We start from the raw sequence: 24,623 nt of genomic DNA, 5'->3' as shown, positions 1-24,623 counted from the left end.
AAAAAGTGTTATACAACGAAGCTGTTGGCAGTATCACAGTTATAACTCTCCTGAGCAGGTAAATGCTTTATAGATGAAGTCTCCTGTGGTGTTACAAGGTCACTAACATACATAACATCACTCTGGGTTCTTGGCTAGCTTAGCATTAGCATGCTGTCAGTGCAGGTGCTTGTAGAGAGCCACAGATGTGTTAGCAGCTTAATGCAGTCGTGAATGCAATTTACATCGTGCACTTGATCTTTTGTGCAATAAAGATCAAAGTTGCTGCAGACTGTGCCACTCTTTTCCTCTAAAGAATCAGTCAGTCCTCCAACAATGTGCAACTGAAATGTACAAGCACGATCGATTAGCAAGAAGCCTACAGTCAGTAGTAATAAACTGTGTGTTAACATTCAAAACTCCACCTATCAGAGTACTCTCTGAACCAGCAACACTCATGCCAACATCCAAGTTTTCTTCCATAATTATTCAAACAGGCAGTTACTCTTTCACACAGGGACCTGGTCTGAAACAAAACCATCTACAAGATGCTTTTATTCTGTGAAAACACTGGAAGTTCAGACAGTTAGATTTTAAGTTTACACTCAAACAATATGTCTCCTAAACCATGTAAATAAATTCTTCCATATTTAAAGTTAGAGCCATCGTGACTACAGCCTCCAAAACCAAATATTCCGCCTTCTCCGTCTGAAGCAAATCTGTAGAAAAAAGAAGCCGCTGACATTTTTAAACTAACAGACAGGTTCAGAGTGTAACGTGTTGCTGCACTTCTTAATAACAATGAATAGTTTGACTTTATGAGTGCAGCCAGAACCAAATGCCAAGACTGAACTCATAATGCAAAAGTACAAGAATGTACTGAAAGCACTTTGCAGTCGAACTCGACTTTACGAACCATTTTTAAAATGAAGCCTTTCAAACTATGAAGTAGTTACTCAACCAAAAACAGGAGCACGCATCTGTGACCTGCGACTGTAAATGTAACGCCGTGGAGGAAAAGAGCCCACCCACCATCTGTGAGGAGTTTCACTTTTACCACCAGCGCTAACAGGAAGCTGTCACTAAATGCATACATGTGCTTGTGTCAGAATTGAATGCTCAGCTCCAACACATCATACAATATAATATAATTTATTCTTTTATAATGACAGAACTGAGAGAATCCCAGTTCGCGTGCCTGTTGTACTGGGATTCCTTCCACTGGTTTGATGCTGCAGCAATTCTCACACAGTTTGACCATCATGTACTGGATATGTAGTTTTTTTCATTTACTGGTATTAAAGAGAAGCGTTAATGTCTACGTCTTATAAGAAGCACTACTGACTTCTCACACATTTCCACATGTTGCACAGCAACTTTATCTCACAGATAGCTCACATCGTTCCTGATAAAGTATCCAGTAAACAGACATCCTGCAGGTCAGCTGTTACACTCTGAACTGAAGCAACGTATCAGCATGAACCAGTTTAAAAAGCTGTTCAAAAATTTTTGCAAAGTACAGGGAGGGCTCTGATTGGGTGTTCTCACCCACTATTTTCACAATACTGATGTGCATATATGTGTGTGTGGGTGCATATGTAGGTTTATAGATCTGTGAGCGTGTATATCTTTTGACGTGTTACTGGGGTTATAAAACCTACATGTAACAAATCGTAATGAAGAATTGATGATGGAAGAACAAGTGTCGACTATCAGTTACTGAATAGAGGCGAGGGGGTGGGATTAAATAAGCTTGTGCTTCTTCCGACTCTTTTTGAACATGTAAGTGGTTCATAATTATTAATGCTTTGTTTTCCTTTTCTTGTGTTTTCTCTGGTTGTCTCTTTTTCTCTGTTGTTGTTATTCTGTTTTAACACCTTCAAAATAAAGATTCGATACAATAAAAATTCGGGTTTACATGGTGAAACGCTTTGCAACCTTTCTCTGGATGACTCCTGTGCTCCATCTAAGCCCGCAGATTTATCCACACACACTTCTAGCAAAACAGTTCAGCCTTATATCAAAAACATATCGATTCTCTGTCAGCTGTGTGTCCTCGAGCAGAATCATCAAACCATTTCAGGGAAGCATTTGCACTGTGTTATTTTGGCTAGTAGGTTTCTCGCTCCCTGATTCGCTCTACTCATCGTAGATTGTTCGTCTCTACTGAAATAAACTGGCTGCATCTTTGAGTATAAATCAGTCCATTGTTGGCAGATCACCTGCAGAACTTTCTGGCCCCGTCAGTGCATCCTTACAACTGGTGCCTGACACTAATCATTATGTTCAAAGTGCACAGACGTCTGTCTGATGACCTGTTGTTTCTCTGGCGTTGTGGCACAGAGAGCTCGACACTGCAGTTTAAGAAAAGAAGAAGTAATGAAATACACTTAAAAAAATAATGAGTGTGCCCAAAACAACTGGGAAAACCTCGTTTTGTCTTTTTAATTGTTTGAATGTCAGGAAATTAGCTTGTTTAAACCACTCACTTTGAGTCAGTTTATCCAAGTGCTGCACAGACGTTTGGAAATTTTCTCTCTGTCTCTTTGTGTGTTAAAATGCAGTGAGTTAAGCCCCCTGTTTTACGGCACTCAGAGGCTTTTAGTTCTTTCTTCCGTGGAGAGTGACAGCAGAGGAAGGAAAGGAGTGGAAAAGTGAGTGATGGTTAAAGACACGCAACAAAAGATCTCCTGCTGAACCCAGACTTCGCTGCTGATTGTTCACAAATGCCGATGATCGAACAGGAAAATGAAAATGAGGAAGGAGGTAACATCAGGCAACGATTCCAAAGTCAAACAGGGAGCACTTACTTCAGAATACGCTGGTTGGATTCCAGCTCCGGTGGATCTGCAGGCCCGACTGTCCCAACTCAGCCCTTACATTTCAGAAGTGTCCGAGGAGCAGCTCTGGTCCAAGCTGCCAAAGCAGTGTAAAGTTTAAAGCTGTACACAGTTTACAAGATGACACCTGAAATGAGTGACTGAGCCCAGAAACTCAGCACGAGTGTTTACAGAGGTCCCAGCAGCAAATTTCAAAATAAAAGACCTTCTGCAGACTAAACGCTTCACAAATGATTTTGTGCGATGCAACATCACAGACACCCCGGAAATTCCCAGAGTTACAAGTAAAATAGAGAAAATAACTACAGTTACAGTTAAAACAGAATAAATACAAAATGGAGCAGCGGCGTGTTTACAGCACAGACACTGGGAAATGCTACACGAGGCCAATTAGCTGACTGGGAAAAGCTGGTACAGAAAAATGGTGAGAACTCAAATCAACAAGGCTGTAAAGAACCAACGATTAATAAAAGAAAAATGGAAATGAGCTGGTGATGTCTAAACTGTTTTACATAATGTGATGTTAAAAAGCAGTGTACAGTAGACTAAAGTGTGAATCAAAGGAAATGCAGTTTGTACCAATAAGAGAAAAACAGACTGAAGTTGACTGAGTGTTGAGCCCATCAACACATCTCCTCACATAAGCTAAAAAAGGATTTTTTTGGTAAATAAAATAGAAAACCAGCTTTTCCCAGATTCTGCAGTGAGATATGAAAGTCTGCTTCTCAGCACGGGTATTACAAAGCAGCAAGTGGAGCAGGCTGATTGATGATTAAGTAACGGCTGCCTTCGACATTTCCAGTTCAAAAGCAGAGGTAGGATCCTCTCCACGAGCAGATTCTGTGAAATTGCACTTAAATATTGGTGATAAATTTCCTGCAGGGTGAGATTTTTCTATTCACATCACGGGAAAATTAACATCAGATATGACAGCATCGTCTGCTCTCCGTGTCAATAATCTGACATTTGAGATGACATTAGCAGCACGTTATAGAGCTTCACCTGCCTGATGTGTCAGGTCCTCAACATGACATATTTAACCCAAGTAGTCTTCTTAGGAAGGTTATTAATAAAACACATTAATGGTCTCATTAGCAGAGATTTCCATGTCAGCGTGCTCATACAGTATTACATATTAGTCACAGAAGGCTCATGCACCGTCAGTCCGATAAAGAACACCCTTGAATTTATTTCATCATTTTCCTGAAAAGAAAAAAACCCATAATGAGGTAATTTAAAAAATGTTATCAAAAATTAACAGATTTCATGATTCATGATAAACATGGACGTCAATAAAAGCTCTCAGCAAAACTTAGTCAGCTGCACAGGAGATCAACTGAAGGCTGGAAGCATATTATATCAAATATCAAATATTAAAGAACAAAATATGCATGTAAAGGTAACCATAAACCACACCCATAATTTATTTATATAGCACTTTAAAAACAACACATGGCCGACCAAAGTGCTGTGCAGCAGAAATATACGAAGTACAATAAGAATAATAAATACAGTAAATACATAACAATGAAACCTTTTAACCTGGATTTAAAGAGCACCACTGATGTCGACTGTCTAATGTGTCTAATGTGAAGAGGAAGATCGTTCCAAAGCTTCGAGGTCACAATAGAGAACGTCTCTAAGTTTCAGTCATGATTTAGTGACTGAGCTGACCGGAGTGAACGAGGGGGGACGTAATGCTTAAAAACCAGTAAAAGGATTTTAAAATAGATCCTAGATTCAATTGGAAGCCAGTGTAAGGAGGCCAGAACCAGAGTAACACGATCACGTTTTCTTTTACCAGTTAAAAACTGTGCCGCAGCATTTTGCTCCAGTTGCACAGAGTGCCCTGGGCAGCCCTGTTAAAAAGGAGATGCAGCAATCCAAACGTGAGGTTATAAAAGCATGGATGGCATCTGGAAAGAAAAGGCTTGACCTTTGACAGACGTGTGAGGTGATAGAATGAAGGTTTCACCACCGCATTTACGTGCAGTGTCGAGTTTTACCCCAAGATTAGTAACCGAGCTCTTCAGGTGAGGAGTCAGAGCAGTAAAGTCAACATCTGGAGTAACAGAGGAATGACTGGGACTGTACGTTCATTAAAATGTAAAACATTTACAACCGTCCAAGATAAGATAACTGCAACTATTAAAATGGTTTTCAAGCAACTTTCAGTACAAGAACAGGACGGTTAATACTACAGACACCAATGGAAATCACCTGCTGACACACCTGCATCTATTTAGAATATTGAACAAAAACATAATGAAGCATAATTACAGGAGTTTGTTAAAACAGGCAAACGGACAATGCAGGAAATTTCAGAAGTAAAGATACAGAGGATTAAAAACAGATGTGATATGAGGTCAATAACTGAAGTTATTGACCTCATATCACATCCATTCTTGTCCATAGTCTTGTTACCTCCCGTATTGACTGCTGCAATTCTCTTCTGCATGGTCCCCCCCAAAAATCCCTCCATAAGCTTCAACTGGTTCAGAACTCTGCTGCTCGCATTATCACCAGAACCCCTCCTACCAGCACATCACCTGTTCTTCAGGAACTTCACTGGCTCCCTGTGAAATTCCGGATAATATTCAAACTTCTTCTGCTCACCTTCAAGGCCATTCATAACCTCGCTCCTCCTTACCTTTCTGACCTGTTAACCACCACCTGTTCTGCCCGCTCACTTCGTTCTTCTTCTTCTATCCAGCTTGCTGTACCTTCCTTCCGCCTCACCACCATGGGAAGCAGAGCTTTCAGCTGCTCTGCCCCCAGAAATAAGAAGCACTGGTTCTCTCCCCCAGTTTAAATCCCAACTCAAAACTCATCTGTTCAAATCTGCATATTCACTGTGAATCCCCTGTTTGTTCATTTTATCTTGTGCTTTTGTTTTATTGTTCTTATTCTGCCATTGTTTTACTAAGTGTTTTATCCTATTGTAAAGTGTCCTTGGGTGACTTGAAAGGCGCTCATAAATAAAATTTATTATTATTATTATTATTATTATTATTATTATTATTATTATTATTATTATTATTATTATTAAGTCCTGAATATGGATTTTGTAGTGTTACTTAGTTTTGATTAAAATATTGAATAAAATGAGCAAAAGGGAATGAAAGTAGGTACAACAAATAAAGAGTCCTACGTCTGTACCGTTGTGTATTTAGTGCTTCATTTTCATTCATTATATTTGTTGTGTATGGTGACTTTATTAAAAAGCATATAAAAAGCTGCAATTACTTCTGGATACAATCAAATTTTTTTGACTCCACTGATACAACGATTGTAACAAAAGGATGAAAAAGTAGTTTTAGGGAGCTTCAGATAAGACCCTGCATGTGGTAAAGTTACACCAACATTCATTTAGTTATAGCTGTAGACAGTGTTGATGTGCGACACACATACCCAGTCTTAAAGTGTGTATTAGCATCATGGCCTTCACGCTGTCAGTCTCAGGCTGAAGAACCTGACTGCTAACAGTCTCAGTGTCATTTGCTTTTATTGTCATCCAGAAGTGATCAGCAGGCCTCTGTGATCTGTACAGCTGTGTCTCTGAGCAACTGCTGAACATGGAGCTGCTTTCCTGAATTACGCAGCGCAGAGAAAGCCTGTGCACAGACGTTCACAGCAGCATGACTCAGTCCACTGCTTTGGTCCACACTAAAATATCTCAACACCCACCGGATGGATATCATGAAGTTTAGTGCGTCAACTGTTGCCAGATGATCTACTTTGATCACCGCCTCGGTAACCGCAGCCTCACATTTCTGGTAGCGGGACTGTCCCCGTCTCACGGTCCCTGGATTTTGTCCTTGTTCCCTTATAACGATTGTCTTTCACTTCATGGTTTCACACTCGTACCTTGCTGTTGTTGTATCCTAATACAGAGGTTTGGTTTTTCATTAATGACTCGTTCTGTGTTTGTACACGCATTCTTATTTTCAAAGCTGAACTTGGACATTAGCGTGTGTGGATCGCCTCACTGTCACTGTGTGGGCTTTAGCACGCTGATGTCAGGATTTACCTTGAAGCCTCACTGTGCTTTGCTGCATTGCTTCTTGTTTTGTTTTCACTCTTTGGCTGAGTTTTGGCAGCATTTATATTTGTAACTCTGCCAGCTGGGCGCCTGCAGCCTTCCAGCCAAGGTTTGTGCATTCTTATCATCCAGTATCGACCCATCCTTCTATACTTCCAGGGCATGCAGCTTGGGCAACATTCACAGTATGAAGGTAAAATTTTGCATGCCTTCATAAATACACTAAAGTTATTCGGGGGCTGGTTCGTCAGCAGCTAGTGCTTTTGTCTAACGGCTCAACAGATGATGTCAGAAAGCAGACTTATTATTTTTCTCATTTCCCTCTTTGTTGCTGCCACTCACCTTTTCTGTGTTTGTACACGAGTCAGCAAAGGTTAACAAACTTAAGAAATGAAAAAATAATCAAAAAATGAAAGTTATGGCACTGAGCAGACATGCTGCAGCAGCAAACACCACGAGTCAGAGTCGGGAAGGATCCGTGTGATATAACCAGTGTTGGGACTAACGCGTTATTAAGTAACGCGTTACAGTAACTACATTATTATTGTGGTAACAAGCACGGTAACTAGTTATTATGCCAAAATCAGGAACGCGTTACTCGTTACTGGGATTTAGATGGGGTCGTTACTCGTTACTTCGTGTGGTGGCATCGCGGAGCTTCCACAGATTCAGTAACATTAGCAAGTGGTGGAGGCAGCAGGTGGATGAAGGAAAAGGGACGCAGAAGGAAAAGAGACCCGAGGCGGCCGCCGGTCCAAGTGTGAACTGAACTTCAGGTAAGAAGTTCTGACCTGCAGTCTCTCTGGGTCAGATATAAACCAAGTGTAGGTGGAGTTTATTTTCGTTATTCTGACTTTTTCGTACTGCGTGCTAGCTAGCATGACGGAGTTTCTATACAGCTGGGTGGGTGCTATGAAGTTAATGATGTTGAACTTTATTTTGTTCATAAGTTATTAGAGTTGCCAACCGTCCCGTCTGGTATTCAGAGAAATATTACACGTTTCTTATTGAGGTGAAAAGGAACAGTTTGCTGGAGTTATTCTGTGTCTTTGCTGCACAGCTGCCTCTTCTTCTCTCATCCTCTCACCCCCTCCCTCTCCCGTTTCTACTTCAGTCATGAAACTGATCAATGATCAGCTGATCGTCTCTCTTGTTTGTTTATCGCTCACTTTGCGCCGAAAGAGGAAACCAGCTGATGTCGCGCTAAACAGCAGCACGTTTAAGCTTGATCAGCTGTTGTTAGAATTTATTTAATATTAATTTCTAGTATCAGCTGATGTTTGCTGGAGCCACAGCTGTATAGCTGCTGGTCATGATATGGTTTGGTTATCTGGTGAGAGGGAAACATGAAGATGAAACCAGGAGATGTCCTTACTGCACTGAAAAAAAAAGTTCTTTCAATTTACTTGATTTTATTGTGTACATCGGTCCCACATAATATGAATAAGTATGACTGACTTAATTTTCCACTTTCCAACAAGTAATAATTACTTGTAAAGCCAAAGTATTTCATTCAAATCAAATCAAATCAAATCACTTTTATTGTCACATCACATGTGCAGGTACATTGGTACAGCACATGTGAGTGAAATTCTTGTGTGCGAGCTTCACAAGCAACAGAGTTGTGCAAAATACAATAATGTAAACAAGCAAAATACAAGAATGGCTACATCTGAAACTAATAAATATATGTACAATATATAATAGTATATGCATTTCTGGATGTGTATACTAAATATTTTCCTACGTGTGTGTGTGTGTGTGTGTGTGTGTGTACACATATTTTACAAATTAAATAGAGTAAACAATAAATAAAATATATAATATAAAATATACAGAGTTGAGACATGTGCAAAACAGTGGCGTTACTGTACAGTGTGGAGTGCATAATGTTGAAGTTCCAGTAGTGAAGCTGAGGTGTCTATGAAGTGTTCAGCAGTCTGATGGCCTGGTGGAAGAAGCTGTCTCTCAGTCTGCTGGTACGGGACCGGATGCTGCAGAACCTCCTTCCTGATGGAAGTAGTCTGAACAGTTTATGGCTGGGGTGACTGGAGTCCTTGATGATCCTCCCCGCTTTCCTCAGGCACCGCTTCCTGTAGATGTCTTGGAGGGAGGGAAGCTCACCTCCAATTATCCGTTCAGAGCACCGCACTACTCGCTGGAGAGCTTTGCAGTTGTAGGCGGTGCTGTTGCCATACCAGGTGGTGATGCATCCAGTGAGGATGCTCTCAATAGCACAGTGATAGAAGGTCCTGAGGATGCGGGGGCTCATGCCGAATCTTTTCAGTCTCCTGAGAAAGAAGAGGCGCTGCTGCGCCTTCTTCACTGTTTTGTTTGTGTGTACTGACCACGTAAGATCCTCAGCCAGATGTACACCAAGGAACCGGAAGCTGCTCACTCTCTCCACAGCAGCGCCGTTGATGGTGATGGGGGTGTGTACTTCTCTGCACCTCCGGAAGTCCACTATCAACTCCTTTGTCTTTGCGACGTTGAGGGTGAGATGGTTGTCTTGACACCAGTGGGTCAGGGCGCTGACCTCCTCCCTGTAAGCCGTCTCATCACCGTTGGTGATAAGACCCACCACTGTAGTGTCGTCCGCAAACTTCACGATGATGTTGGAGTTGTTAGTGGCTGTGCAGTCGTAGGTGTAGAGTGAGTACAGGAGAGGGCTCAGTACACACCCCTGTGGAGCACCAGTGTTCAGTGTGATGGGGGATGAGGTGATGCTGCCCAGTCTGACCACTTGGCGTCTGTCAGACAGGAAGCTAAGGATCCAGCTGCAGAGGGAGCTGCTCAGTCCTAGATCCTGCAGTTTCCTGTCCAGCTTCGAGGGAACGATGGTATTGAATGCTGAGCTGTAATCTACAAACAGCATCCTCACATACGTGTCTCTCTTCTCCAGGTGTGACAGGGCAGTGTGTAGTGTCAGGGCTATGGCATCATCAGTGGACCTGTTGTGGCGGTATGCAAACTGTAGAGGGTCCAGTGAGTCGGGTAGTGCAGAGCAGATGAAGTCCCTGACCAGCTTCTCGAAGCATTTGCTTACGATGGGGGTCAGGGCTACAGGTCGCCAGTCGTTCAATGAGGAGATGGTGGAGGATTTGGGTACAGGGACGATGGTGGCCATTTTGAAGCAGGCTGGGACTACAGACAGAGAGAGGGAAAGGTTGAAGATGTGCGTGAACACTCCAGCCAGCTGAGCCGCGCATGACTTGAGGACGCGGCCGGGAATCCCGTCCGGACCAGTAGCTTTGCGTGCGTTCACCTTCCTGAAGCACCTCCGCACATCCTCCTCAGACACAGTGTGCGCACCGCGGTTGACGTCAGTGCGCACACTGTCCGGTCTCATGGTGTTCGCTGTGTCGAATCTAGCGTAGAATACGTTTAGATCCTCACACAGAGAGGCCGTGGTCTGCGGTGTGCTGGTTTTCCCTCTAAAGTCTGTGATCGTGTTTAGTCCCTGCCACATACTCCGAGGGTTGTCAAACTGTTGCTCCACCCTGTCCCTGTACTCACGTTTGGCTGCTTTGATCGTCTTCCGGAGTTGGTAATGTGCGTGTTTGTAGTCCGATGTGTTCGCGGAGGCAAAGGCGGTGCTCCGTGCCGCCAGTGCCGCGCGAACATCTCCGTTAATCCAGGGTTTTTGATTTGGGAAGGATTTGACTGTTCTGGATGGGACGACATCTTCCACGCATTTCCTGATAAATCCGCAGACTGAGTCTGTGTACTCATCAATGTCCCTAGCAGCCACGTGAAACATTTCCCAGTCCGCGTGATCAAAACAGTCCCGCAGCGCAGACTCCGATTGGTCCGTCCAACAGTGCACCGCCCTGTTACGCCATGGTACGTAAGATGGCGCCGAGTATGGCAGCCTCGTCGCGAGCTCCCCCAAGCAACGGCTTTTTTCTGTGTTTAATTTTACTTTTCCTTCATTTTTTCGCGAGTAGCACTTGTCTCCTTGTGTACGACCGACAAACCTTACTGGACATAAAAGACGGTCTTTCTTATAACTTTCCGGAGTTCAAGTTTTGCAACACGGACGCTCCGTTTGCAGACCCCCCATTCATCTCACCTGAGACGCCTTTGTTCTCTGGCCCTGGAGGCCGCAAACGCCGACGCAGAGGGAGAAGATCTGGCGTTCTGGTTCGACTGAGACGGCGCACTAACAGACCACCGTTACCCAGTTTATTACTGGCTAATGTGCAGTCTCTGGAGAACAAGCTGTGCGAGCTTCGGGCACGGATCTCATTCCAGCGAGAGATGCGGGACTGCTGCGTGATCTGCCTCACAGAAACCTGGCTATCGGACAAGGTACCGGACTCCGCAATACAACTACCGGGGTTCTCCGTGCATCGCGCGGACAGGTCACAGGATCTTACTGGGAAAAGCAGAGGTGGTGGTGTGTGTTTCATGATCAACAACAGCTGGTGTGATTATGCGAACGTGCACCCGGTCAAATCCTTCTGCTCACCGGACCTGGAGTACCTGATGATTAAGTGCCGGCCATTCTGGCTACCGAGGGAATTTATAGCAGTGATTATTACGGCTGTTTACATTCCCCCACAAGCCGACACTGACCGAGCACTCAGGGAACTGTACAGCGCGATCAGCAGCGAGGAAACCGCACACCCAGAGGCAGCGTTTATCACAGCCGGAGACTTTAATAAGGGAAACCTGAAGAAAGTCTCACCAAAACTCCATCAACACATCCACTTTAACACTCGTGGAGATAGGCTACTCGACCACTGCTACACCTCTTTCCGGGATGCGTACAAAGCCCTCCCACCGCCCTGTCACATTAGATTACTTAAAAAAATCATGTTCGATGTACATACTGTTTATCTGTTACCAAAATATCAATGTATTACGTAATGTTGATATATTTTAAAGTTTAACACCAACGTATTTTTGATTGTCAGTGGTACTTAATGAAATTGTGTAACATAAAGGCATTATAATTATGTTCCTGCAACACAAATTATGGCTTTAAATCCTACTTAATTATTTTAAGTCAACTTCATAAAAATTCAGTCCTTGGTTTCTTGCCTATGTACAATATAATAATGTAAACATAAACTAAATGTTATTGACAAAAAAGGCAAAAAAAAATGGGAGTGCTGAAAAGTTCACCTTTATTTTAACAGCAGTGAAAACAGCAAGCATATAAACTTGTTACACAGTTTTAGCGATTGCCTGCAGATATAACTGAAAGAAAGATTTAAAACATTTGTAAATATTTCACCTCAAAACTGACCTTAGCAGCAATACAAGAAAGCTACAAATAAGTGCTTATTAATGATCCTGTCATCTTACACATATTTGTATTTAATTTCACAATTAAAAGTTTGAAACTAAATTAAGCCTACTTGGAAAAAGAATCAAAAAGGCATCCATGAACAAACAGGCTTACACAAATATAACTTTTTTTTGCATTTAACATTTCTACAACTCCTGTTACCTGGAGTTTAAGAGGCAGAAACCAGCAAGCTGCTTTGAATGATCAAGTCTGTACATATATAGAACAACTTCAGCTTAAATTGGTCTTCCAAAACTCAAAGAGGCAGCAAGCTGCTATTAAGGATAAGATATATCTTCATACATGTCACATTTTGTATTTAGCTGTACAGAATTTTTTTACTAAATTGAAGCTTAAATGACACTGTCACATAATACCAAACACCTAAAGGAATCTTCCTTTTGAACATATAAGCAGGATGTAAAGGTTGACCCAGAGCACATTGCTAAAAAACCTCTGTAAACATTTCTCGCAATACAATACCACCAAAAGGAAGAAAAGAAAAAAAGTGTCACCTCGAAGTGCAGTCACATGAGAAAAAAAAAACAACAACAACAACAACAACAAAAAACCCCCAAACAAACAGTATCAGCAGTATAACATTGCAGTTTTTCGTTTTGTGTTCAGTAAAGAATTGCTGAAGTGCAGTCTTTGACCCTTCAGTGAAACAGACGGTTTTTGAGAGCAAGAACTTTGTTGGAGAGTTTAGCTCCATCCAGTTCCATGAAAACCTTCTGGAAAACCTCAAAGGTGTAGCGGAGGTCAGCAGGGTAGGCAAGGTTTAGTGCATACATGAGTCCAAATAGCATTACCACAGCAAATGCTACATTATCCAAATTCTTCACCACCCTGATGCCTTCAAGGACAACTCCAATGTCTTCTTGTTCATCTGCTGAAGCTTGTTCTTTAAGAAGATAAATTCCAACAGTGGTGTCTTCAATGGCCTCATTGATGGCGTCTTCATCCATGTCCTGTAAAAAAGACATAAATAAATAAAATAAAAGTCATGTTACTCAATCCATGGCAAGTGAGCAATATGATGTACTGGTGAAAGTCACCCCCCCACCCCCCCCAAAAAATAAAATAAAATACCCCAAGTACTTACCACATACTCCCGGATAAGGTTGTCAGGATCTTCACCCATGTAGATACACACTCCCTTAATGACACACTCACGTCCAGCATTAACATCTTCACACTGAAATGAAATTTGTGTGATTAGTATCTTCAGTCAGCCCTTCTCATTGATTTTAGGTTTTAGTACTGTACTTTACATGAATGCTTTCAAAGTAAAGGCACACATACTAATAAAGTTGACTAAGTAGATTAAAACAAAAACAAGCAGATGTAAAAGTAGTACAAGATGACAGCATTTATCATTGGAAAAACATTTACAATTTTTAACCAATTAAAAGTTTTGTCCAAAAGGGGTCATAGTTGTGTTAAGGCTTTATCACTTACATTATCCATTTGTGCCACAGCTTTTTTCAGTCTTTGTCCAAGCTGTCCTCCTCTTCTTTTGAACAGCTTCACCAGGTTGTCTAAGTGGAGATCCATCTGAGACAGGAACTTTGATTGAAGGGGGATTGTGGTAATTCTTTTAAACTCAGCATTGATCTGAAAACATCAGCACAAAAGAGTGAGCTTCAAATGTTTAACACCAGGAAGAAGGCCACAATCACCAATGCTGAAGAAATTGGCTGTTAAATGTGCCTAAAGTATTTTAGCTTAACACCTCTTCCAAGAACTCCCGGTGTGAGTCAAACTTTACCTCATGGACATCAAATAGAGCAGGCCATCTTGCCATGAAAGCCTCTACCATTGGTGCATCACGAACAACTTCATGTCTTCTGTAGGCAAAAGTCTTTTCCATCTTGAATTTCACCAACTCTCTGTTGTTCTTCTTCTTTATGTCCAAGAGTAAAGTTTTCCGCATTGCCTCCAGGCTCTCCTCAGTTTCTTCTGGTGGGTATGTTGGGCAAAAGTTTACTTCTGCCCTCTTTGCTTTTTTGACACCAAAGGCTGCACTGCATCTTCCAACAGGTTTGTTCTTTAGAGAGTTTACAGTCACCTCTGGGCAGCCCAGTTTTCGTAGCTGGGTGCGATAGTTTGAGAGTTTATATTTTAAACTGGTCTTCCATCCTCCAAATCCAGTGTTGGAGCCTGTCTCAGTTAGACAGGGATGCTTCTTGATCAGACTCTGAGCTACTTGATCCATTTCTTTATCACTGACATACACTTTATACTTCACAATTTCCTGCACCAAACCTTCAAGGATGGCTGACTTCAACTTGGGATCTGGAATAAGTGTAGTTCCATTCTGATTGTACGCAATTTTTGCCTGCTGAAGTTGTAATTCAGCATCATACGAAAACTTGGGCACATAAAAGACAGCAGGCCAAGAAGATCGTGAGCTTGTTGACTCACTTGATGACAACACATCCGTGTCCACAGATCCACCAGACAGGTACGAAGAATCGTTAACAGAGGAACAGCTGAGGGCTTCGGAGTCCTGGACAGGATCAAGAATGATATAATCCTCATGCTGCATAGTGGTGGGTCTTGACATGTCAATAACTTTAAGAGTCCCTCTGTCTGCCACTTCTGAAACTGAGGTAAGATTAAGGAACTCATTCCCAAACAAGGGATCCATAAACTGAAGTCTGAAATCGCCCTGAAGACCACAATGTCTCTTGACTTCAACAATGAGATCCTCAATTGATTCAGGTGGTCCATTGGAGAGAGTGAGCCTTTGACAGGTTCCATCAGTCAAGATGATCTTTAGGATCGCAGGGGTCCCCATTTCAAGCAGCTATTCTGTAGACGAAAAAAAACAACAACAATACATCAGACACCCAGAAAGAATAACTTCAGTTTAGTCTTCATACAGTTACCCATACATATCAGTCAGTTATAAAAGGTCAGATATACAAAAAAAAAAGAAAAAAAAAAAAGAATGTATCTAGTGAAATACATGTGACTGAACTTATTACAAATATTTGCACACCTTTTATTTCTTTATGCCTTTTTAAAGTCACCATGCGGACTGATCCGATCTTGTAGTCAACCAGTGGATAAGTGTCAAGGAGTTCACGGAGTGAAACAAGAGTGAATATTCTTGCAGATACTGGGTTGAGCTCAAAAGCTCTGTAGTGCTCCCTGTACCAGCCACCGAGCTCTCTGACAATGTAGAATATGCTCTGGTTTACAATGCAGATGTGGTTTATTTCATAGAATTCTGGCAACCCACCAGCTGCCCTGTGGGCCAGTACCATTCCCTTCCTATAAGTTATGCCCTTTATTGTCACACAATGTGCAAGGTTTATCTCTAGAATGTCAGGGAATGTTTGCCTAATGACTCTAGCCATCTCCTCTTTAAGCAAATCCACTGGAAAAGTTGATACAGCCGAGACCTCTAGTTCAGACTTGCCAAGAGATGGGGAGCTTAGATGGTAAGCTATCATCATCTGATGCTTTGAGGCCAAGGAGAGAGGCACATTCTTAAAGCAGCTTGTGTGTCTCATGACCTGCTTGAAAAAGCTGTGTTTGGCCTCGAAACGCATTGTCCACAGCCAAACAACTGGACCAAAAAACCTAATCATCTGTGGATAGTGCTCCAAATAATGGTGTTTTGGTAGTAGCTTAACATCAGGAAACAGTGCCTGGTATCGCTGTCTGTGCTCTATAATTTTGCTTTCCAAAAAAGCCAGAGAGTCATCACTATGCACAGGGGACACGACAAGTTCTGTGATATCCTTCAGAGTCATGAGAACAAGCCATGCAGGCTCATCTTCAGGCACAAGTGATCCAACTAAAAAAGGCAAGAACCGGAGCAAGCTCCAGTTCTCATGCGCATTTCCTCCTACTGTTTTGGTGCTAGAGAAAGTTTGTGACACTACATGAGGTCTGTTTGTCTTATCTTCCCATTTGTAGGGGAACTTCAGAATCGCATTGTTTAAGTCGGCTAAAGTGAAAAACTTCTTTGATATAAGAACTGTCAAGCAATGAGCCAACTCTACTGGGATTATACCCTCAAAAACATCATGAGCAAGATCAGGCGGATAACCAAATATGACATGAAAGTGGGACAGATTTTTGGTGAAGACACATTCTCTTTTCACTCCACAACAGCCTGTACCTCTATCTTGGGCTTGTTTGACATGAACTTGGTGAAGGTCTTTGCTTCTTAGCGTGAAAGCACCAGACGCTACAGAATACAGCTGAATATCACTGCTCTTCCCTGTGCAAAATCTGCAATAGTATTCTACAGAAAAGCTTTGCATAAATCCTGCAACACTGTGTGCTCCAAGGTTATCTGCGATTACACTTACGACTGTACCTTTGACTGACTCTCCTAATAGTGGAACATAAACGCCATGTTCTTCAAGAGTTTTCAGATCCTGTAGAAGAGGTTCCAAGATTTTGTCATAACCATAAGTTTTAACGTCAGTGGTTTTGCACAACACTGACAAGTAGATGGACGATAAGGAGGAATGAGATCCTGAAGGCAAGTTAGTCAAAACCCAATAAATGGCACAAAGCTTGTGTTTCTTCCGTGAGGTACCAAGGGGGTTACAGACTTCAAAGTCATCCACATAAAAACGTAGGGAAATCCTTAGATTTTCACCAGAAAGGAAAAAGTTTTTCTTAAATAGGGAACCATCACTTGAAGACCTGTAATGATATGACCCAGTAGAGTCTGTTCCCACCTGTTGTTTATGGCATTTCACAACTTCATCAACAACATCTTTTCTACTCAACAGCTGCTGTAACAATTTCAGCAATGGGACATATTGGAAACTGTGTTTCTTTTCAGCATCAAGTATATATTCAACTGGTTCTAAAACACAGAAATTTTCCTTGTAATACTGCTTACGCAGATATGCTGTGCTTAGCGGACCACCCTTTTGAATGGACCTTAGTACAGGATTACCTGAAAAAACTGCATTAATAGTTTCTGTAATGAGATCTTTATCAATGGGAAGGTTTCTTTGATTAAAGATATTCGTCACAATATCACAGGATAATGGTACAGGTGCCGACCGTATCAAATGATAGAGTTCCTCTAAAAATACATCAATAGCTGTGCTTGGCACATGGACCAAATGCTCCAGCTTTAGCAGAGTAGTTGCAAAACTTTGCTCTATGACTTTTTGCAAGTCCTCAGTATCACACTGACCATGTGAAGGAATGACAGTATCCAACTGATCTACAAACTCCTGACTATTTTCCGCAAATTCATTTGTAGGTGCGATTCCTGTTCTTACTATACCTCGTTTAAAATCACCTGGTGTATAATGTCTGTGTTTACGGTTTTTGTGTGATTTAAATGTACAGTAAATGTTTGTTTTAAAGTTGCAGCCTAGAAACATACAAGTAAGTGTCTCATTTCTTTTAAGATGCGCATATATGTGAGCAAAATAATCACGCTCTGATGCTAAATCATTGCATTCGCAAAGGTGGCAACTGAAAATCGCCTTTTTTTTAGTAGTGACCCCCGTGCTGTGGATTTTATTTTGATGGACAATAAGGGCATTCCACGTTTTAAAGGTGCATGGACAATGCAGGTATGTACATGGAAAGTGAGAACGACGTCCAAAATGTGGATGTTTTAATCTGTAGTGATGCAAAAGCTTGGAACGACTTGACACCGTTTCTGTGCACCCCTTACAACTCCACATTCCCAGCACCACCTAACCCTGTAAGACACAGATAATCAAGAGTCAGCTCATTCAATATCCAGAGGATTACGTCAGATTCAGAGATCACACACACACACACACACACACACACACACACACACACACACACACACGCTTTAAATTGGACGCCAACATTGAAGATTTATTTTGTTTCTTTATGCTAATCTACGTATACAATAACATTGATGTTATTGCACATAACAAGAATATAACTTCATTTTCCAGACATGTGTAATCATAAAAGTAAAAAATGCCACCATCACATACAACATTAACTTTTACTAAAAAAAGTTATTCCCAACAAGCAGAACATTAAAGTGCCAATCTTTTGCTCATTTATACATAATGTTTTGAGAAGCAGCTCACATATGTTCCACACAAACTAAAAAAAACCCCAGAAAGGTTGTAACTTTTGTTTGGACAGTATTGGAAAATTCACAATCCAGAACTTAATTAGACAATTAGAACCACTGTTTATTGGCCATGCTTTTCTTGGGGTGCTGGGAGCATGCTCCATTGAACAAATGTATGTATCTGTTTGTAGATATCTGTATTAGTTGGGCTTGAATAAGATAATAGTTAAGTAAGGGGCACTTCACCTAAAACAATGACTATGACAGATGATTTGGCATTCATGGGCAAAGGTTCTTAAACCCAAGTCTAAGTCTACATCCACACACACAAGGTATTTTTGAAAACGCAGCTTTTTCTGTGCATTTGGGTCTTTCGTCCACACAAACGGGATTTTGTATCACTGAAAACTGAGATTTTCACGCAACGCCTTTTTAGACGTCACACTGTGAGATTAATTTCTTCAGTAGCAGATACTGGCAAAATACTGTTGCTGTTAATCTTACTGTTTGCAGTTTTTACACACTTACATATACATACGCAGTTACTGTGCCTCCATTAAGAAAGACAGGCGTCAGGGTGAACTTATACATTTAACATGGACGCTCTCACAACCTAAATACCTACGCCAACTTTGTAGTTGGTTTTGCGAAAACATTTTATTTTTATTAAATTTCTGTATGCTGTATGAATTTTGTGCATTCCCCAGTTGTGAGTCTACACCAGTCGTATTTCATAGCGTTGTGAACCTGGCCATGAGAGCGAGAGACACAAAATCCAAAATACTGTCTTTAGTTATTAACATTTTAAATGCCTTCATCATTTCAAAGGTAACACAAAATTAGCTGCCTTTCTAGAAAAAACACGAAAACTTTTCAGAATTACCTCAAAGTTTTGTGAGTATACAAAACTGTTTACTCCTTCCGCTCCCAGGCTTCTAGACTTCTGATTAACCAGCATTTCTACACTGTTTGTTACACTAGGATTTGGTTCTTGACAGCATTTGAGTTTACATGTGGACGGAGATATTTTTTCAAGACTGCAGCATGGATGGGATTTTTTTTATTTTTTTTAACTAAAATGGGAAATCTCCATTTTCAAAAATATCTGTGTACGTGTGGACGGATTCTTGTTATGACTTGCGTGTGTGTCAGCCACCAGAATTAACATATCTCACAGTGGCAATCCCAGCTTGCTAAACTCTGACGGTTGCAGCAATTAGCCACTGTAGCAATGACTAGCAGTGTAACACAAACACTATTGCGCTCTCTCGGTGAGATTTCATGAGCTTGTTAAGCCACTAACAACCCAGTGTCCTCTGCCACATTCCAAATCCGACCGATAACAGCCACTTTCTCCCGACTATGTGCACTTTGTTAGACTATTTTTCAGCTATAGTCGTGTAGCTAATACCAACACTAGCTAGCAGTGTAAAAAGAAAAGGAAAAAGTGCATTTTGGTGCATGCTGTACGAAAAGCATTACAGATAACTTTTTTCCCAGCACGCAACAAAATAATTCTGTGAAAACATCCCCAAGTAAAACAAATGTATTTAATTTACTTACCTTCTCACTATGCCCACTAACGCAGTGCCAAAGGTTGCATGTGGCTTAACAGTCTTCCAGAAACTGGCGGTCAATTGCGCTCTCCTTGAATAATGTTGTTGTTTAAAGGCCGCGCTTATGTGATTGTCCAATCATATTTAGTTGCTGTCTTTGAATATATTACATCATTTCCGTTGGTGGTCAAACATGATTACAATGGTTTTAGTATACTAATTTAGTCATTTTATATCAATGCAAGAAAAATGAGTAGTTTCAGTATTGTTTATAATTACGTAAATGGTACTTTATTCAATAATGTAAATAAGAGAAACATGAAAGGCTTGTGTAGCATTAACTAAATTCATTTGTGCAAATCCAAAAGCCTGCCAATTACCATTTTTTCAGTGTGGATCATCAGAGCTGAACAGGTGATGGAGAAACAGGTTTACCTTTTAGGTGACAGGAATGAGTTGAAGGGAAGTTATGAACTGTTTCTGAGAGACAAATAACCCCAGGATCCTTTTTTAGGTAGCTGACAGCTGGTAACTGTGCAGGTGCGGATCTAGCAAAGTGTTGCCAGGGGTCCATGTAGGGCATTAACGGGGAAAGGGGGGCACAAAGAAATACTTTTCTTTCTTATTCTCATTTAAAATGTCTCGCTTTTAAAAAATAATTAACTGAATCTTACAACAAACGATTGATAGATTGATGCATATATACCATCAGAACAGTGTACATCACTGTCGTGACAGTGTTTATTTTCATTCAAAGGCTTTATGATTTTTCCTATAATGGTGGGCCAGTCTCTAGTAAAAATGCCCGGGACTATTTTCTGTCCCAGTCCAGCCCTGTAAGCGGCTCATCTGCAGTCTGGTGTTGCCTACATCTTCCTATTCAGAAGGCAGAATTTCTGAGTTCTGAATACAATCGAAAGCACCACGACTGCAGTTTTTGTGTTGGATGTAAAAGGCGCACATGACGCTGTGACGTAGGCTAGAATCATGGCAGCAGTCAATGACGGTCCAGGCGTGGGATTTCTCTCGTGGAAATGTGCACATTATCTTTTCCTTTCTATTGGTAGGTGGCACAGTGCACTGTGGCAAGTAAGCAAGCTAGAAAACTGCAAAGTTATGGGAGCAACACATTAACAAGAGAATTCTGAGTAAAACCAAAGTTACTTTCCCTAGTAACTAGTTACTTTGAAAGTAACGAGTAACTTGAAGTAACTGAGTTACTTTTGAGAGAAGTAACTAGTAATGTAACTAAGTTACTATTTTAAAGTAACTTACCCAACACTGGATATAACGTCGACCCAGTGGCTACTTAAACTAGCCTCTGGCCTTTTTTCACAGATAGCAGAGATGCAACACTCGCACAAGTTAAATATTTCAGATTAAATCCATAAGAATTCCTTTGTGGTCGTCTCCTGAGCTGAATGCACAGCACATCCTCCTCAGAGCCTCAAACTCAAACACTGTTCAGACTGATTACTGGATACAAAATGACAAATTAAACTTTTTAATTTCAAAAAATATACTTTCATATATTCTTTGTTGATTACATTTAAAGTTTTTTTTTTATAATAAAAGCTTAAAAGGCTCATTAAATTAAAATTCCAGTATCTGAAAATATTAGACTGTTTCACTTCTAGTTTGAGTTAATTACTATCCAAGCACTGTAATTTCTGTTGATCTCCGAGTCTAGTTGAGCAAACGCAACCACAGCTGTCCAGATACTGATCGCCGACACTCTGCACACAGAGGATAAACCGCAGAAGCTCATTAGCTGGCTGCTCGCCGAGTGCCGTACTGAAGCGTGTTTATGGAAAGTTGACAGGAAGGGAAAAGTGTGGTAGGAAAAGGTGCACAAGCACCAGCAATGACTGCAGCTTTCAGAAGTTGAGTCAGGGATTTGGGAGAGCTTCACAAGGAGTGGAATGATGCTGGTGTCGGAGTACCTTCAGGAATCTTTCTAGTGTAAAGAAACTCCTGAAGCAGAGGCAGTGTGAGAAGGTTTTTTTCTGTGCTACAGAGGAAAAGAACTGGGCAGGTGAAAAGTTTTCTTTCAAATTAAAGTACTCTTTGCATCAAACAAGGGTCCTTAAGTCTGGAGGAGGACTGGAATGGCAAAGAATCCAAGGTGGTTGACGTCCAGTGTGAGATGTCTGAGGTCTGTGATGATTTTATGGTTCCACGTTTCTGCTGTTGTCTCTGTTGGCGGTGGTGGTCGATCCAGCGTGTTTCTCAGTGTGGCGGGGCGTGGCCTGCGGTGCCGTGCAGAGGAGGCGGACGCACCTGCACGGCATCCGCAATCACGCCCCGCCGAATTAAATATTGTACTGGGTCCTGTGGTTGGGTTGTTGGTGTTATGTTGAGCTGGAAGCGGGAGAGCTGCAGCTCTGAGTGCGAATGTACAGCAACCGTGTAGGGATTAATAAAAGCATCAAAATGCCACTGGGTCTGCCGTGGTCGTTTACAGTGGTGCCAAAACCCAGGACGGGAGGCACGGCAGATCCAGGAGTGGGCCAGCAGAGGGAGGAGCTGGCGAGAATGGTGGCCGAGCTGGCGGCCACGCAGCAGGAGCAGGCGGCGGTGTGGCGCCGCAGGCGGGAAGAGCTGCAGGACCAGACCGAACGCCACCTGCAGAGGATGGAGAATCTGGCGGCGCTGATCCGGTCCTGCCCGACACCACCGCCACCCCCACCGGCGCTCCCCAATGGCGCTGGAGTGGAGGAGATCCAGTCCGTGCAGGCGCCCGTGCCGGCCCCCAGGTTGCGACCAACTAGCACGCAGCCTGCCACAGCGCCTGTCCCCACACCTCGCGTGGGAGCCGCAGGGGCTCTGCAGGGCCCGGTGCCCGTTCCTGCGCCTCGGAAGAAGGCGGCGGAGCCGGCAGCGGTGGAGGCGGCGCCCGAGGAGCCGCTCCAGCCGGGAGAGACAACAGTGGAGGCGGCGCCCGAGGAGCTGCTCCAGCCGGTAGAGGCAGTGCCGGAGGCGCAGCGAGGGGAGCTGCTCCAGCCGGCAGCGGTGGAGGTGCAGCGTGAGCTGCTCCCACCGGGAGGGGCGGAGAAGCCGCGGGATAAGTCGGTGGTGCACGTGCTAAGGGAGTCCGCGCCACCGAAGCCCGAGGTTAGCGGGGTGAGCAGAGCGGCCTCACCTCCACCAGAGGCCGGTGCCTGCCGGACATCTGCCCAGCCGCCTGCGAGCTGGGGCGCACGACCGTACCAACAGCGCCGCGTCCACCTGCCACGCGGCCGACCTCCGGACCAGCTTCGCCGACGCTGCTGGGTTCGCAGGCGGCCACCTGGACTCACAACTCCCCGTCGCTTGGCCAGGGCCCGGGGGCGCCGACGGTCCGGGCTGATCCCCTCTCCCGCTCGCGGTGGGGGGAGTACGTTCGGCCGGATGGTTCCCCGGCCTCAGTCGGGCGATGGGGGTATGTGGCGGGGCGTGGCCTGCGGTGCCGTGCAGAGGAGGCGGACGCACCTGCACGGCATCCGCAATCACGCCCCGCCGAATTAAATATTGTACTGGGTCCTGTGGTTGGGTTGTTGGTGTTATGTTGAGCTGGAAGCGGGAGAGCTGCAGCTCTGAGTGCGAATGTACAGCAACCGTGTAGGGATTAATAAAAGCATCAAAATGCCACTGGGTCTGCCGTGGTCGTTTACACTCAGTTTCAACCATCCACCAAGAAATCACTTCATGCTTCCACCTGCTGACTTGCTTAATGAAGATGCAGATTTGAACTTAGCACCTGCCTACATTATCAAACTACTGCCAAATGTTTCTACAGCGCTTCAGTGGCCAGCTAACGTGCCCAGGCTGAACCCCAAACAGACTCTATGGGATGCTGTCATGAAGAAGACAAGAAATGCCCGAGCCAAAAAGAAACAATCTGAAGGCCGCTACCAAAGCACCTGTAACACCTGAGCAGCAGACTCCACACCACGCTGCTCCGATGCAATAATTCAAGTACTCGTTGTACAAATGAACATAATTTTCCGAATTCTGTGGTTAATCTTAGGAAATATTTTAATACTTTGTCGGGTCAAACTATGGCTATATTTAGCTTTCACTGTCGAGGAAAAGAAGACGATTTGTGAACTGTGTGAAGCAACTCTCGCCGTGGAAACACGACAGACTTTTACACTTTAGATTTTAGTCACTGAATCGACTTTAGCGTGCCATCATCTTCTGATCTTCTCAACTAAAGCTAAATTGAAATGAACACTGCTGTTCACTGCTGGAAATAAGGAGCTACAAAAGCAGCTGACTGAATGTACTGACTGTACAACATCGGAGAGGATGCAAAGGCTTCCTACTGAGAACTCTGTGAGGACTGGTGACAGTGAGGAAGAAGAACCAGATGAAGGAATCAAATGTCCACCTAGTGCAGGGATAGGGGAACGCCAGGGCCGGTGTCCTGCATGTTTTAGATCCTTGATCCATCACCGCTGATTTAAATGGCTAAATGACCTCCTCAACGTTTCTTGAAGCTCTCCAGAGGCCTGATAATGAACTAATCATTTGATTCAGGTGTGCTGACCCAGGGTGAGATCTAAAACCTGCAGGACACTGACCCTTCCCCACCCCTGACCTAGTGCAACCGGTTTGTTCTTTAGGGGGAAGACCTGGCATTGATCAGTCACAGGAGTTCACTCTGAGTTTGAGCTTGTCTGAATGGTTCTGTAATTTTGACGGGAACTGAAGTATCACCAAATCGCACCCATGTGCTGAGGGTGAGTGTGATTCAGGACATCGGACATTGTCAGGGCTGAAGCTAACAGCTTGTTATCCTCCAACAGGAGCTTCATGAGAAAGCACCCACGCCTCTGCACACACCCCTGCTTGCACACTTTCTTAAACTGTG

At 43.0% G+C, this 24,623-nt stretch overlaps 1 protein-coding gene across 3 annotated transcripts; it reads right to left on the bottom strand.

Annotated features, from left to right (window-relative positions):
* Positions 1-11,812: 11,812 nt before the first annotated feature.
* LOC113027206 (uncharacterized) lies at positions 11,813-16,183 on the bottom strand. Of its 3 annotated transcripts, none has more exons than XR_013910240.1 (3): positions 13,929-16,183; positions 13,263-13,774; positions 11,814-13,128 (listed from the first exon to the last, which is right to left on the bottom strand). XR_013910240.1 is itself a non-coding variant. In XM_080304039.1 (3 exons), exons 2-3 carry the CDS (start codon positions 13,299-13,301, stop codon positions 12,817-12,819), a joined length of 351 nt encoding a protein of 116 aa, XP_080160165.1. In that variant the 5' UTR covers positions 13,302-13,774; positions 13,929-16,183; the 3' UTR covers positions 11,818-12,816. The 3 variants fall into 3 exon arrangements, 2 of the variants coding, with proteins under 2 accessions (XP_080160164.1, XP_080160165.1); XM_080304039.1 differs by having other exon boundaries at positions 11,818-13,128; XM_080304038.1 differs by having other exon boundaries at positions 11,813-13,774; positions 13,929-14,969.
* Positions 16,184-24,623: the final 8,440 nt, after the last annotated feature.

Source organism: Astatotilapia calliptera, chromosome 7 (assembly GCF_964374335.1).
Source record: "Astatotilapia calliptera chromosome 7, fAstCal68.1, whole genome shotgun sequence".
Lineage (NCBI taxonomy): Eukaryota > Metazoa > Chordata > Actinopteri > Cichliformes > Cichlidae > Astatotilapia > Astatotilapia calliptera.
Note: the sequence above shows the minus strand (reverse complement) of the source record. Positions and strands in the feature narration are given on the sequence as shown.

What these genes read in the sequence shown, in the direction of transcription:
- LOC113027206 (XM_080304038.1), bottom strand. Translation starts at nt 14,960, where the DNA reads ATGGGGACCCCTGCGATCCTAAAGATCATCTTGACTGATGGAACCTGT. An exon ending in CTCTATTTGATGTCCATGAG is followed by an intron (nt 13,775 to 13,928) that starts GTAAAGTTTGAC and finishes TGATGTTTTCAG; the next exon opens with ATCAATGCTGAGTTTAAAAG.